Below are 13,406 nucleotides of genomic sequence, written 5' to 3'. Positions count from 1 at the left end.
TGGTTTAATCCACTGTAAAATTATGCACAGTTGGAGCATTTAATTCAGTAATTTTTACACATACCACGGATAAATACTGCCACCTGAAACCTTTGTAAAATAATTATTTCATACTTGAAATATTGTGATACAATATTGAGCCTATACCGACCACTCCTAGTGGTCCCATTTAGTGAAGCAGAGGTCCTAAATTTTGTCAAAGTATCCTTGGAAAAGGTTGTAAAACGACATAAATTACAGGTGTTAAAAGTTCATTAAAACAACAAAGTGGTGATTGATAGTTTTCCACCACTGCAAACCTTTTGTTAAATAATACCTCTCTGGCAGCGTCCCATTTAAGTATGTCAACATGTTGGCGGATTCAGTGCAAAGTGACTCTCCCGTGATTATGCGGCTGGTTAAATTTGGAATTGCACAGCGGGGATTTCTGGCCAAACCGGCTGGTGAGGTTTTTGCGGGTGAAGACTGTGAAGAGCCGGAATAAAAATACAGCCGCAGTGCGATGCCGTTGGAAGCTTCTTGCGACCTGGTTTCTCCTCGTGCCTCATATCTGTGTTGTATATTTATCCCAATGCGTCCATGCTGTAGCCTAATAAGGCTTGCTGCTTGCAGGGGGCGAGTGATGGAGGGCGCACAGAAGGCACGCTGGGAAAGGTTTGGACAAAAGGAGTAAAAAAAAGTACTTTCCCACCAGCTGTGCACATTTTGTTGTTGTTGTTGGGAGAGACCATACCAGGTTATTATAGGCCTTTAAGATAAGTGGTTTTCGTCAGTCTTTTGATGTGGTACAATGTACATTAAATGTCATTATATGGTGTATGTGCACACAGACGGAACATCTGTGTATCCATTTTAATCATTTATTTGTAGCTGAATAATAAAGGAATTTCAAGACATTTACTTGTAGATAAATAAAGGAATTTAAAAACAAAGTTGTGATTTTATGTGCGCTTGCATTTGTTTGTCTAGAGGGATTCCCACACTTTATTATTATTATTTTTTTTTTAGCTCAAATTAGGTATTTTACTTACTAAAGTACAATTTATTGCCATAACATTGACATATAATGTACTTAAACTAATGACTAAAAATTCAACAGATTTTAATTTACTGAAACAAATGTGCATTAACAAATATTTGTCATGAAAATTAATTTTTTGCCCCACAAAGTAATGTCTTATTTGAAGATGAAGAATGTGGATTCATACAAAATTATGAAAATTGTCAAATCTTATTTTCAAAATTTAATCCCAGTTTTAATACCCTTGAGACAAAGGTTTTCCATCCTTCCATTTTCTGAACCGCTTCTCCTCACTAGGGTCGCGGGCGTGCTGGAGCCTATCCCAGCTGTCATCGGGCAGGAGGCGGGGTACACCCTGAACTGGTTGCCAGCCAATCGCAGGGCACATAGGAACAAACAACCATTCGCACTCACAGTCACGCCTACGGGCAATTTAGAGTCTCCAATTCATGCATGTTTTTGGGATGTGGGAGGAAACCGGAGTGCCCGGAGAAAACCCACGCAGCCACGGGGAGAACATGCAAACTCCACAGAGGCGGGGCCGGGGATTGAACCCGGTTCCTCAGAACTGTGAGGCTGACGCTCTAACCAGTCGCCCAACATGCCGCCTACAAAGGTTTTCATTTTATGTTATTTAATTAAAACAAACCAGAATTTTAAAAAAGCCATTTGCAAAGATGTTGGTTTTTTTTTTGCATTAGTGAACACTTTGAGGCAGCACGGTGGAAACTTGTTAGCACAGTTCTGAGGACTCTGGTTCAAATCCGACCTCACCTGTGTGGAGTTTGCATGTTCTCTTCGTGCCTGCGTGGGTTTTCTCCGGGCACTCTGGTTTTCTCCCTCATCCCCAAAAACATGCACGGTAGGTTAATTCAAGACTAAATTTCCCGTAGGTGTGATTGTGAGTGTGAATGTTTGTTTGTTTATATGTGCCCTGCAATTGGCTCGCGACCAGTTCAGGGTGTACCCCGCCACTCGCCCGAAGATAGCTGGGATAGGCTCAGGCATGCCCGCGACTCTAGTGTGGATAAGCGGTTCGGAAAATGGATGGATGGATAGATGAACACAATACATAGGAGACAAATTGTATTGTTTTATTTTAATATATTGTGATTTGTATTTGTTTACTTTCATTTTATGGGTTATGTTTTTATTTTACTTTATTCAAATTAATTGTATATATCTTTTTTGTTATTATTTTCTTCCTATTCACTATTTCTTACTTCATTCTAGCAATGCCCCAAAGCAACAGGGAGAGTCCCAGGAGTCAGTGGCACGAGGGGCCACAGCCGGTGTGGATCACCCGTGTGGCTGGCAGTCCCACCTCCTCAGGGGCAGAGTCGGACACTGAGAGCAGCAGCACAGAGAGCGAGAATGTGAGTCAGATGAAGTCGACGATGAAATTTACTCATATCGCACTCAATCAATCCCCTTTGATTATATTCAGTTTTCCTAAAGTTGTATTTTCAGCCTTAACACTAAGAACTCAGAACTGTTTTTTGTTGTTGTTGTTAATCTTAGACTAACCTATGATGTTATTTTGTGTGTATTCTCTGTTAGTCCTGTGTCAAAAAGACAGAGGTGGGCTCACCCAAGGTGGTCTTGGCACCCTCCAAGCTCCAGCAGAGAATCGCAGAGCTTGACCAGCAGAAGGAAGAACTCAAGATTGAGGTAAGATGACATTTCATAGCTAATTCCATGAAATGACTATACTTTACAGAAAAATAGTAATTGTGAAACTTTTTATTTTTTAAGATTTGTATCATTCGCTAGGCGCGGTGGTCAACATCCCAGAAACATGCCTTGTAGGTTAATTGAAGACTCTAAATTGTCCATAGGTATGAATGTGAGTGTAAATGTTTTTTTGTTTATATGTGCCCTGCGATTGGCTGGCTACCAGTTCAGGGTGTACCCCGCCTCCTGATCGCAGTTAGCTGGGATAGGCTCCGGCATACCCGACGACCCTAGTGAGGGTAAACGGTGTAGAAAATGGATGGACGGTTGGTTCGCTAGCACTATATACCTGGTAGTATAGTAGCCTCTGTGGGTCAAAGAAGCGTGGAACTAATTAGTGGTATAATTACTTAATAATCATCTGCTATTTTTCTGATGGTATGATTCCCGCCTCTGGTTTCTCTCAGCTGCAGCTGGAGATCGCCCTGCTGCAAGGCGAGCTGAAGACGGAAAGGGCGCAGCTGCTTAGCCACACGTGCAAGCTCCAAGAGCTTCGGGAACGGGCCCATCTGAAGTCTGGCCAAAGTCAGCAGAAAGTAAGATGTTCTCAGACCATAGACTAACACTTGGTTCTTATCTGTGGATGGATGAGTCAATCACAAAGACAATGAAGAGAGACAAATAGTGGGGTGCACACACACACACAAACACCTTAATCAGTGACTTCATGAATCAGTGGTTGGGGTAGACTGGACTTTCCTGTCGAACCCGATTGAACCGGATCATAGCATAAAATAGAGAGTTGCCGACACACCCCTGCACATTGAGTGATTGGATGTATGGATGCCATTAAGAGCGAGCCTGTATAAGTGTTTGGTGCAATATATGCAATATATTTTACTTAATCACATTTATTAAACCATAAAAACCTAGATTAATAGTTAAGGAAAAAGCGGGTTTCTAAAAAGAGTGGAAGTGGGCGACAAAGCAAGTGTGTGGATATTATATACATTTATATTTTAAAGGCGTCTCACTGACTTCATTCATTTGAACATACCCAACGAGGTACGTACCGCCCGCGTACATTAGGAATATAATTAAGTATTGACGTAAAACAATATTAGATGATTTACTGTATAAACTCTATTTATATAGCTTGAGGGTGGTGCGGTGGCCGTAAGGTGTCTTGCGGGCTTAAAACCCGCAAATGTACTTTTAGCATGAGCGGAGGTTTGTGTATTTTGATTGGCTGTAAGCTGCAATGTTGCGATGACATGCGCTGGCGATTCAATATCGCCGCAAAACCAGTGGCAGACTGATCAGCCATTCATAAAAATTATACCTTTTTTTTTTTTTCAGTGACGAAATAATCTTTTCAGTGACGAAATAATCTTGGAATATTTTGATGTTTTCTTTCTTTCTTTAAAACGAGACACATTTTGGAAACTGCTATTTTTAAAATGACCACAGTCTCCATCACATTCAGACTTTTTTCGCACTAAATTGCAACTTCTCCGCTAACTATTTGACTATAATTCATACATGAAATAGCAATATTTAACATTTGTGCTTCGCGCAAACAAATTACACTGTAAAAGATAACCCCAATGTAAATGTATGACTATCATACCAGACAATATTTTTTTAAATCTTGCACATCACCTGGAGGTCACTCAAGCACTGCCTGATCATATTTTTTTCATATTTCCACTTCTTGTTGGTGTAATGGCTTCCTGTCCCAGTACTTTTGTCCAAATCTGTTGGATCATAATGGTATGATGACGCACCCAGTAATGATCCACTAGCATAAACAGAAGATTATATCAATAATGAGTGGATTCCCACACAAGTGACTGTTAATGATGGGATATCTTTGGGACACACCCTAAAACTTTTTTACTCTTTGCTTCTGCCGCTGTGTAAAAGCAGGAGCGCGCGCGTCTTGAGGAGGAGAGGGTCCGAGTGCAGGAGCTAAGGAGGAAGTGCGAGGAGAAGCAGGAGCTGATCCCGAGTCAGCCAGCGAGCCAGAGAGAGCGTCTCACGCTCCAGCTGCAGCACGTAAGTGGATAAGTGAAGTGAAGCTATTATTGCCTCCTCCAAGGCGATTATTTTAAACAGCATGGCTTTGAACATCTAGCCAATTGTTTGTGTGCTTCCTGTTGAAGGGATTTTACAAACTCTTACAACCTTATTTGAAGCCCTAACCCTGTATTGAAACCCTTCTTTGAAACCGTAACTCTAATTTGAACAGCGTAACCCTGTCTTGAGAGCTTCAATTGTAACCCTAACTTGACTTGAAACCGTGCTTTAAAACCCCAACTGTGTCTTTAAATGCTCAACCCTGTCTTGAAACTGTAACCATGGCATGGAACTTTAAAATTAGAACATTGTCTTGAAACACTAACTTGAATTCCTGACTCAATCCTGAAACCCTATTTGAACCCCAACTTGAAACCCTAACCCTGACTTGAAACCCCATCTTTAAAATACTAACTGTGTCTTGAAAGCTTACCCTGTCTTGAAAACCTGTTTTGAAATTCAAACCCTGGCATAAAACCCTAATTTAAAACCCTAAATGTGTCTTCAAAACCAACCTGGCCTGAAACTGTACTTTAAAACCCTTACTCTTTCTTTAAACTCTAACTTGAAGTCCTTACCCTTTCTTGAAAGAATATTTGAAATCCTAACTCTAACATGAAAGCCTATTCATTAAAACTCTAACCCTGTCTTGAAGCCCTAACTTGAAACCCTAACCCTGGCATAAAGCCTTACTTGAAAACCCTAACTCTTTCGTGAAACCTTAACTATCTTGAAAATATATTTGAAACTCTAACTTGAAACCCTAACCCAGGCTTGAAACCCTACTTTAAACTTGTGACCAATGTCTTGAAACCCTTATGCGATACATTACGGACCAAACCACGAACTGAACCATAATCAATTTGTGTTTGTGCATTTTCTGCACTGTCAATTTGAAATCATGTCCTGTTTTTAATAAAAGGATGGAATTTTGAAAATTTTTTTTTTTTTTAATCATACTCTAATCAGACTCGTCCAGTAATCTAATTATAATTTTTTTTTTTTTTACCAATCGATCGATTATTAAAACAATCATTAATTGGAGCCGTAGTCATAACCCTTTCTTGAAAATATATTTGAAACTCTAATTTGAAAACCTAACCTAGTCTTGAAATCCTAATTTCAAACCCTAAACCCAATTTGAAATCCAAAACCTGCCTTGAAACCTTAACCCTTTTCATCAATCCATCCATCCATTTTCAACATCCGCTTATCCTGGTTAGGGTCGCGGGGCGCTGGAGCCTATCCCAGCTGACTTTGGGCGAAAGGCGGACTACACCCTGTGCCAGTCAGTCGCAGGGCACATATAGAAACAGACAACCATTCGCACTCTCATTCACACTGTCACTGAGTGGGAACTGAACCCACGCTGCCCGCACCAAAGTCACTACACCATCAGCGACTAACCCTTTTCAGTGCAGCACAAAGAGGTAAGAGGACATTTTAAAAAGGGGGGAAAGAAAATACATTTTAACTTATTTTTTGAATACATTAATCCACTAATGAATTAAGTCATAAAATTACAATTGAAGTGAATAAAAATAAGCTCATTGATTAAACCTTTCGTGGTAAGCGATTTATACAGTGTTAACCTTCCACACTGACAGCAGTGTTACTTTCCTAACAACAGAGCAAGCGAACATGCTCCTCTGATGTTGTTTTTGTGTCGCACACTTGTCTGATTGTTGCGTACCTGTTGGACCTGATGTGCCAATTTGTCACATTGCCCCCCTTTACACACACACACACAGGCATGCACACACGCATGCACACACACATGCACGGACACACACACACACACACACACACACAAGCCCTCAAGCAGGTGTGACCACAGCAAGACTGTACGTGTTTCCATTTGCACTGGCTCTGAATTCGCTTGTGCTGAATGTGACACTAAACGTCACAATCACACTTGAATTGTCAGGAAATACAATGTTGCAACACCTCACACAGATTACCACTGTTAAAAAAAAAAGAATGAAGAAAGCAACCTTTGAAAGTAAGTCTTGAAATCCTGATTTTAAACCCTGCCTTGGTTTGAAGACCTAATTTAAAACACAAACCCTTGTTAAAAACCGGAACCCTCGCTTAAACCCCTACTTTGAACCTCTGACCCAGCCTGGAAACCCTAATTAGAAACCCTTACCTGGCTTGAAAGCCAAACCTATAACGCTAACCGTAGCTGGAAATCCTTCTTTTAAACCCTAACCAAGTCTGGCAACTATAACTTCAGATTGGGTACGGAAAGTTTTCAGACCTCCTTAAATTTTTCACTCTTTGTTATATTGCAGCCATTTGCTAAAATAATTTAAGTTAATTTTTCTCCTCATTAATGTACACACAGCACCCCATATTGACGGAAAAAAATGAATTGTTTAAATCTTTGCAGATTTATTAAAAAATAAAAACTGAAATATCACACAGCCACAAGTAGTCAGACCCTCGGTATTTAGTAGAAGCACCCTTTTGAGTTAATACAGCCATGAGTCTTTTTGGGAATGATGCAACAAGTTTTTGACACCTGGATTTGGGGATCCTCTGCCATTCCTCCTTGTAGATCCCCTCCAGTTCTATCAGGTTGGATGGATGGTGGGCAGCCATTTTCAGGTCTCTCCACAGATGCTCAATTGGGTTTAGGTCAGGGCTCTGGCTGGGCCATTCAAGAGCAGTCACAGAGTTGTTCTGAAGCCACTCATTCTGTATTTTAGCTGTGTGCTTAGGGTCATTGTCTTGTTAGAAGGTGAACCTTCGGCCCTGTCTGAGGTCCTGAGCACTCTGGAGAAGGTTTTTGTCCAGGATATCCCCGTACGTGGCTGCATTCATCTTTCCTTCGATTGCAACCAGTTGTCCTGTCACTGCAGTTGAAAAACACCCCCACAGCATGATACTGCCACCACCCTGCTTCACTGTTGGAACTGTATTGGACAGGAGATGACCAGTGCCTGGTTTTCTCCACACATACCACTTAGAATTAAGGCCAACAATTTCTATCTTGGTCTCATCAGACCAGAGAAGACCAGACCAGACCACCATCTTGGGGTCCTTCAGGTGTTTTTTTTTTTAGCAAACTCCATGCGGGCTTTCATGTGTCTTGCACTGAGGAGAGGCTTCCGTCGGGCCACTCTGCCATAAAGCCCCGACTGTTGGAGGGCTGCAGTGATGGTTGACTTTCTAAAACTTTCTCCCATCTCCCAACTGCATCTCTGGAGCTCAGCCACAGTGATCATTGGGTTCTTCTTTACCTCTCTCACCAAAGCTCTTTTCACCCAATTGCTCAGTTTGGTCGGACGGCCAGCTCTAGGAAGGGTTCTGGTCATCCCAAACGTATTCCATTTAAGGATTATGGAGGCCACTATGCCCTTAAGAACCTTGAGTGCAGCAGAATTTTTTTTTTGTAACCTTGGCCAGATCTGTGCCTTGCCACAATTCTGTCTGAGCTCTTCAGGCCGTTCCTTGGACCTCATGATTCTCATTTGCTCTGACATGCACTGTGAGCTGTAAGGTCTTATATAGACAGGTGTGTGGCTTTCCTAATCAAGTCCAATCAGTATAATCAAACACACCTGGACTCCAATGACGGTGTAGAACCATCTCAAGGATGAGCAAAAAAAATAGACAGCACCCGAGTTAAATATGAGTGTCACAGCAAAGGGTCTGAATACTTATGGAATGTCTGTGTGATATTTGTTTTTTAATAAATCTGCATGTCAACAATGTCAACAATTCTGTTTTTTTCTGTCAATATGGGGTGGTGTCTGTACATTGATGAGGAAAAAAAAATACTTAAATGATTTTAGTAAATGGCTGCAATATGACAAAGATCTGTACCCACTGTAAATCCCAAACCATGGTTGAAACCATAATTGGAAATCCTAATTTGAAGCCCTCCTTTGAAACCGTAACTGTTGTTTGAGACAATAAGGTTTGAAACTCTACTTTGAATCGCTAACCCTGTTTTAAAATCCTAACCTGAAATCCCTAACCCTGTTCTTCAAAATCCGTACCCAGACTTGAAACCCTAACGTAAAAGGCTATTTTGAAAGCATAGCCCTTGTTTTAAAACCTAACTAAGGGTTGAGATGCTACTTCGAAAACACAAACCATGGTTTAAAACCCTGAAAAAAAAATCTATTACCTAATCCTACTTTATAACCCTAAACCATGCTTGAAATAGTCCTTTGAAACCCTAGCCCTACCTTGAAACCCTAATTTGCCCCTTGTCAATCCAGGATAAAGAGGCAATGGAGGCGGCCATGCGGGCCTTTGAGGACTGGGAGTTTCGCGTTCTGGAGCAAGAGAGCGGTGTGGATGAGGAAGAGGAGGAGGAGGAGGAAGGGGGTGTGGGCGAGGAAGACAAGGGCAAAGATGAAGAGAGGAGAGCGTCCCTGGAGAGGGACATCTCCTGCCAGCAGCTTGCTGTCAGCGCAGCACAGGTACATGGGTCACTTCTGGATGCTCATCATCCTCCATCAACCAGGAACTCGAAAAAAATTCATGAGGGCTTCAAATCCAAATTTGAAACCCTGGGCTTGAAAACCGGGTTTGAAACTCAAATGCAGGCTTGAAATCCTAATTTGAAAACCTAACCCTATCTTAGAAACCTACTTTGAAACCTTCTTACTGGTTTGAGACCCTCACCCTTATTTGAAACCCAAACCTAGGCTTAAAACGCTAATTTGAGATCCTAACACGTTACAAATCCAAACCCCGACATGAAACCCGAATTTGAAATCCTAAAGCAGACTTGAAACCCTAATTTGAAGCCCTAACTCTGGTTTATCCCTGGTTTGGGACCCTAACCCTTATTTACAACCAAACCCAGGCTTGAAACTATAGTATGAAATCCCAACCCTTGTTTGAAAACCTAACCTGGATTTGAAACCCTAATTTGATACCCTAACCCTGGGTTTAAACCATACTTTGAAACCTTAACTCTGTCTTGAAACCCTAGTTTGTAAGCCTAACACTGGCTTGAACCCTACTTTAAAACCTTAATAATTGTTTCAAAACCAAACCCAGGTTTTAAACACTAATTTGAAACCCTAACCTAGCTCGAAGCTCTACTTGGAAAAGCTAAACCTCATTGTAACTTTACTTTGAAACGCTAACGCTTGTTTGAAACCGTAACCTAGGCTTAAAACCTTACTTTAAAACCTTAACCTCGGCTTGAAGCCCTACTTTGAAACACTAACTTTTGCTTGAAACTCTAACCCTGACTTTTAAGCCTAACTCCGCTTTAAAACCCTACATAGAACCCTAACGCTTGTTTGAAATCTCAACCTAGGCTTGAAGCCCTACTTTGAAACAAGGCTTTACACGATCAGGATTTTTGGGGCCGATCACCGATCAGCGAGTTTAAAAAAAACGATAACCGATCACTGATCCAATCACGAGATGGAGTAGTGTGTCTATTTAAATGACTTGTTCATTGCTCAAAAAATTATATTTACAATAAATAATGTATCTTTGTTTATCTATTTATGCCAGTGAGGCACAGTGACAGACAGAACAAATGAGTGGTCTTCCAGTAGATGGCAGGAAGACTTTTTGTGACATTTTTGTTTGGTAGTGTGCCGTGAGATTTTTCAATTGTAAAATATGTGCCTGGAAGTCACTGCTCGAGTCCGATCATGTATTCTAATCAGTCAGGTCAAACCAACATTACAACATGACAGAAATAATGGCTGCTAACTTACTGTAATTAAATTACTTTATTGTAATTAAATTACTTCACGCACACCAAAACCTTAGGATGATTCGACAGAACGCCTGCATGTTCGCTTACAGGCATTAGTGCTAGCACTAGCTTGCTAGGCTACATAACATTTTGTTACCTGCTTGGAAGCCGTATCGTATTAAAATTATGTGAACGTACCCCAAGCAAGCCTTTAAAGAACGTCCTCTCCCGAGCACCGGTGACCACCAACACACGTTTTCCCCCATTTTGTTCTTATAAACGCACGTCATGATCCATTATTGTTGTCGCCGCCATGGTAACGAGTGTATCCGGTCGCATTTGAGTTGAAAAGATGAAGCCCAGTGATCGTAAAAAACGGGATGCGGTGGTATTTTATTGCAGTAGTCTCACATAGTGCAATCGTGAAAGACCAAATTTGTCTTGTAGTCTGAACCGGGAATTACATGTTTTCTGTCCCACACCGCCGACATGTTTTTTTTTTTAATAACTTTATTGGTGGTCATATATTTACAGTACTACGTCAAAAGACACGTGACAAGGCTAAAAATAAACTAGCTTTTGGATTCGAACATACTGTACATGATGGCGACGTGGATTAAATGTCTTTTACGGAGCCGATCAATGATCGGCAAATTATGACAATAAAGCCGATCAGACGATCGGCATAAAATGCTAATTATCGGCCGATACCGATCAGGCCGATCAGATCGGTGTAAAGTCAATTTGAAACCCTAACCCAGGTTAATATGAAATCCTAGCCGGGGGGCAGTAAGTATACCCCCCGGCTTGGCGCCTCTCACCGTGGACAACTCCAGAGTGGAAAAGAGTCCAACCCCTCTCGAGAGGACTGTTACCAGAGCCCAAGCCGTGTGTAGAGGCGAGCCCGAGTATATCTCGTCGGAACTTCTCAACCTCACACACCAGCTCGGGCTCCTTCCCTGCCAGAGAGGTGACATTCCACGTCCCTAGAGCCAGCTTCTGTAGCCGGGGATCGGATTGCCAAGGTCCCCGCCTTCGGCCACCGCCCAGCTCACACTGCAACCGACCCCTATGGCCCCTCCCACAGTTGCTGAGCCCATGGGAAGGGGGACCCCCGTTACCCTTTTGGGCTGTGTCCGGCCGGGCCCCACGGGTGCAGGCCCGGCCACCAGGCGCTCACCTTCGAGCCCCACCTCCAGGCCTGGCTCCAGAGGGGGTGACCCGTGTCCCGGCAAGGGAAACATAGATCCATATATTTTGTTCTTTATTGGGGTTTTTGGAGCCGTGCTATGTCTGGTCCCTCACCTAGGACCTGTTTGCCATGGGTGTCCATACCATGGGCGTGAAGCCCCAGACAACTTAGCTCCTAGGATCATTGGGACACACAAACCCCTCCACCACAATAAGGTGACGCCTCAAGGAGTGGTGGCACGCTGTAATGGTAGAAAAAGTTATTACGACTAAGGAACTGGCAACTGCACCTAATAGCCAGTGGTGGAATGTCTGTGCTCTGTCGTTGGTACTTATATAGTGGAGGAGGGCTGACTAATGCAAGAAAGCCCAAATGCGTACTTGGACTTTATATATCTCAAAACTTTAGTACTAAATTGTTCAGTCTTTGCACGTTTTCAGCACTTAGCCTCAAACATATTTAATGTATTTATAAACAAATCACTTTACAGGGTCTTTAAATGTTTTCCATAAACATTCCCACATGGATACTTGTTTCCCAAACTGCAACAAGTCACATGAACGGCGACAGAGGGAGTCACGCGTGGCCGTCCCTCTCTCTAAGCGTAAGTAGCATGAAGAGGAGCAAAGAACAGAAGGGTTGTTCACGAACAAATTACACTCACTGACTCACACACATTGTGACCTGCTCCAAGATGCCACAACACCTCCTCAATGCTGAACTCATGAATGCTGGATTTAAGATTCTCACTGTGTGCAAATACTAACTTCAAAACTTGTTTGGAACCCTAACGCAGGCCTAAAACCCTAATTTGAAATCTTAAAACCCTAACCCTAGTTTGAAACGTTTTCCCTGTCTTAAAACCCTACTTCGAAAATCTAACCCAGGCTTAAAAACCTACTTTGAAACCATAACTTGAAACTGTAACCCTGGCTTAAAACACTAACTGTTGCTTAAACCATAAACTAGGCTTAAAACCTTACTTTGAGCCCTAACTTGAAACCCTAACCATGGCTTAAACCCCTACTTTGAAACTCTAATCGTGTTTTATTTATAAGCCTTATTTTACACCCTAATACTGGTTAAAAACCCTACTTTGAAACATTCACCCTAATTTGAAAGCCTAAACCGAGGCTTGAAACTCTTAATTTCCTTAACCCTCTCTTGAAACCCGACTTTGAAACCCTAACCCTGGCTTGAAACCCCAATTCTGTTTTAAAACCCTACTTAGATGCTCTAATTTAACCCGTAATCTTAATTTAAAAATCTAACCCTAGTTTAACCCCTACTTTGAATCCCTAACCTTGTCTTAAACACCTACTTTCAAACCCTAACTGCGACTTGAAACATTACTTTGAAACCCTAACCCTATCTTGAAACCCTTTATGAAACGTAACTCAAAAACTTAACCCTGTCTTGGAATCATACTTGGAAACTGTGACCCTCAAGTCATAAGAAAGTTGTTACCCATTGTTAATACTGTATTACAGCATTTTAACTCTGTGCTGCACGCATCTCATGTTTTAATATCCTCAGTGGCAACACAGTTATGAAAAGACGTTAACCACTGTGATGAGAAAAATGTAATCTGTTCTGGGTCAAACTCTGACTTTTTTAATTTTTTATTTTTTTTCAGGAGCGAGTGCAGCTGCTGGAGACGCAGCTGACGGACATGGAGGGAGAGAAGGAGCGAGAGCTGGACGCCCTGACCAAGGAGAAGAAAGACCTCATGCAGTCCAATCACACAGTCAACACGGTCA

The 13,406-nt window shown here is 41.9% G+C and overlaps 1 protein-coding gene across 2 annotated transcripts in view; it reads left to right on the top strand.

Moving 5' to 3' along the window:
* Positions 1-13,406, top strand: part of LOC133401308 (pleckstrin homology-like domain family B member 3) — a 34,060-nt gene that overhangs the window by 6,711 nt on the left and 13,943 nt on the right. Inside the window, exons 2-7 of one of the 2 annotated variants that reach the window (XM_061674139.1) lie at positions 2,255-2,397; positions 2,582-2,692; positions 3,163-3,291; positions 4,622-4,753; positions 9,007-9,210; positions 13,283-13,402. In XM_061674139.1, the coding sequence (XP_061530123.1) occupies positions 2,257-2,397; positions 2,582-2,692; positions 3,163-3,291; positions 4,622-4,753; positions 9,007-9,210; positions 13,283-13,402 (837 nt within the window). In that variant the 5' untranslated portion in view covers positions 2,255-2,256. The remainder of the gene's footprint in view (positions 1-2,254; positions 2,398-2,581; positions 2,693-3,162; positions 3,292-4,621; positions 4,754-9,006; positions 9,211-13,282; positions 13,403-13,406) is intronic. The other variant, XM_061674140.1, reaches the window with a different exon arrangement.

Source organism: Phycodurus eques, chromosome 4 (assembly GCF_024500275.1).
Source record: "Phycodurus eques isolate BA_2022a chromosome 4, UOR_Pequ_1.1, whole genome shotgun sequence".
Lineage (NCBI taxonomy): Eukaryota > Metazoa > Chordata > Actinopteri > Syngnathiformes > Syngnathidae > Phycodurus > Phycodurus eques.
This window is presented reverse-complemented; position numbering and strand designations above follow the sequence as displayed.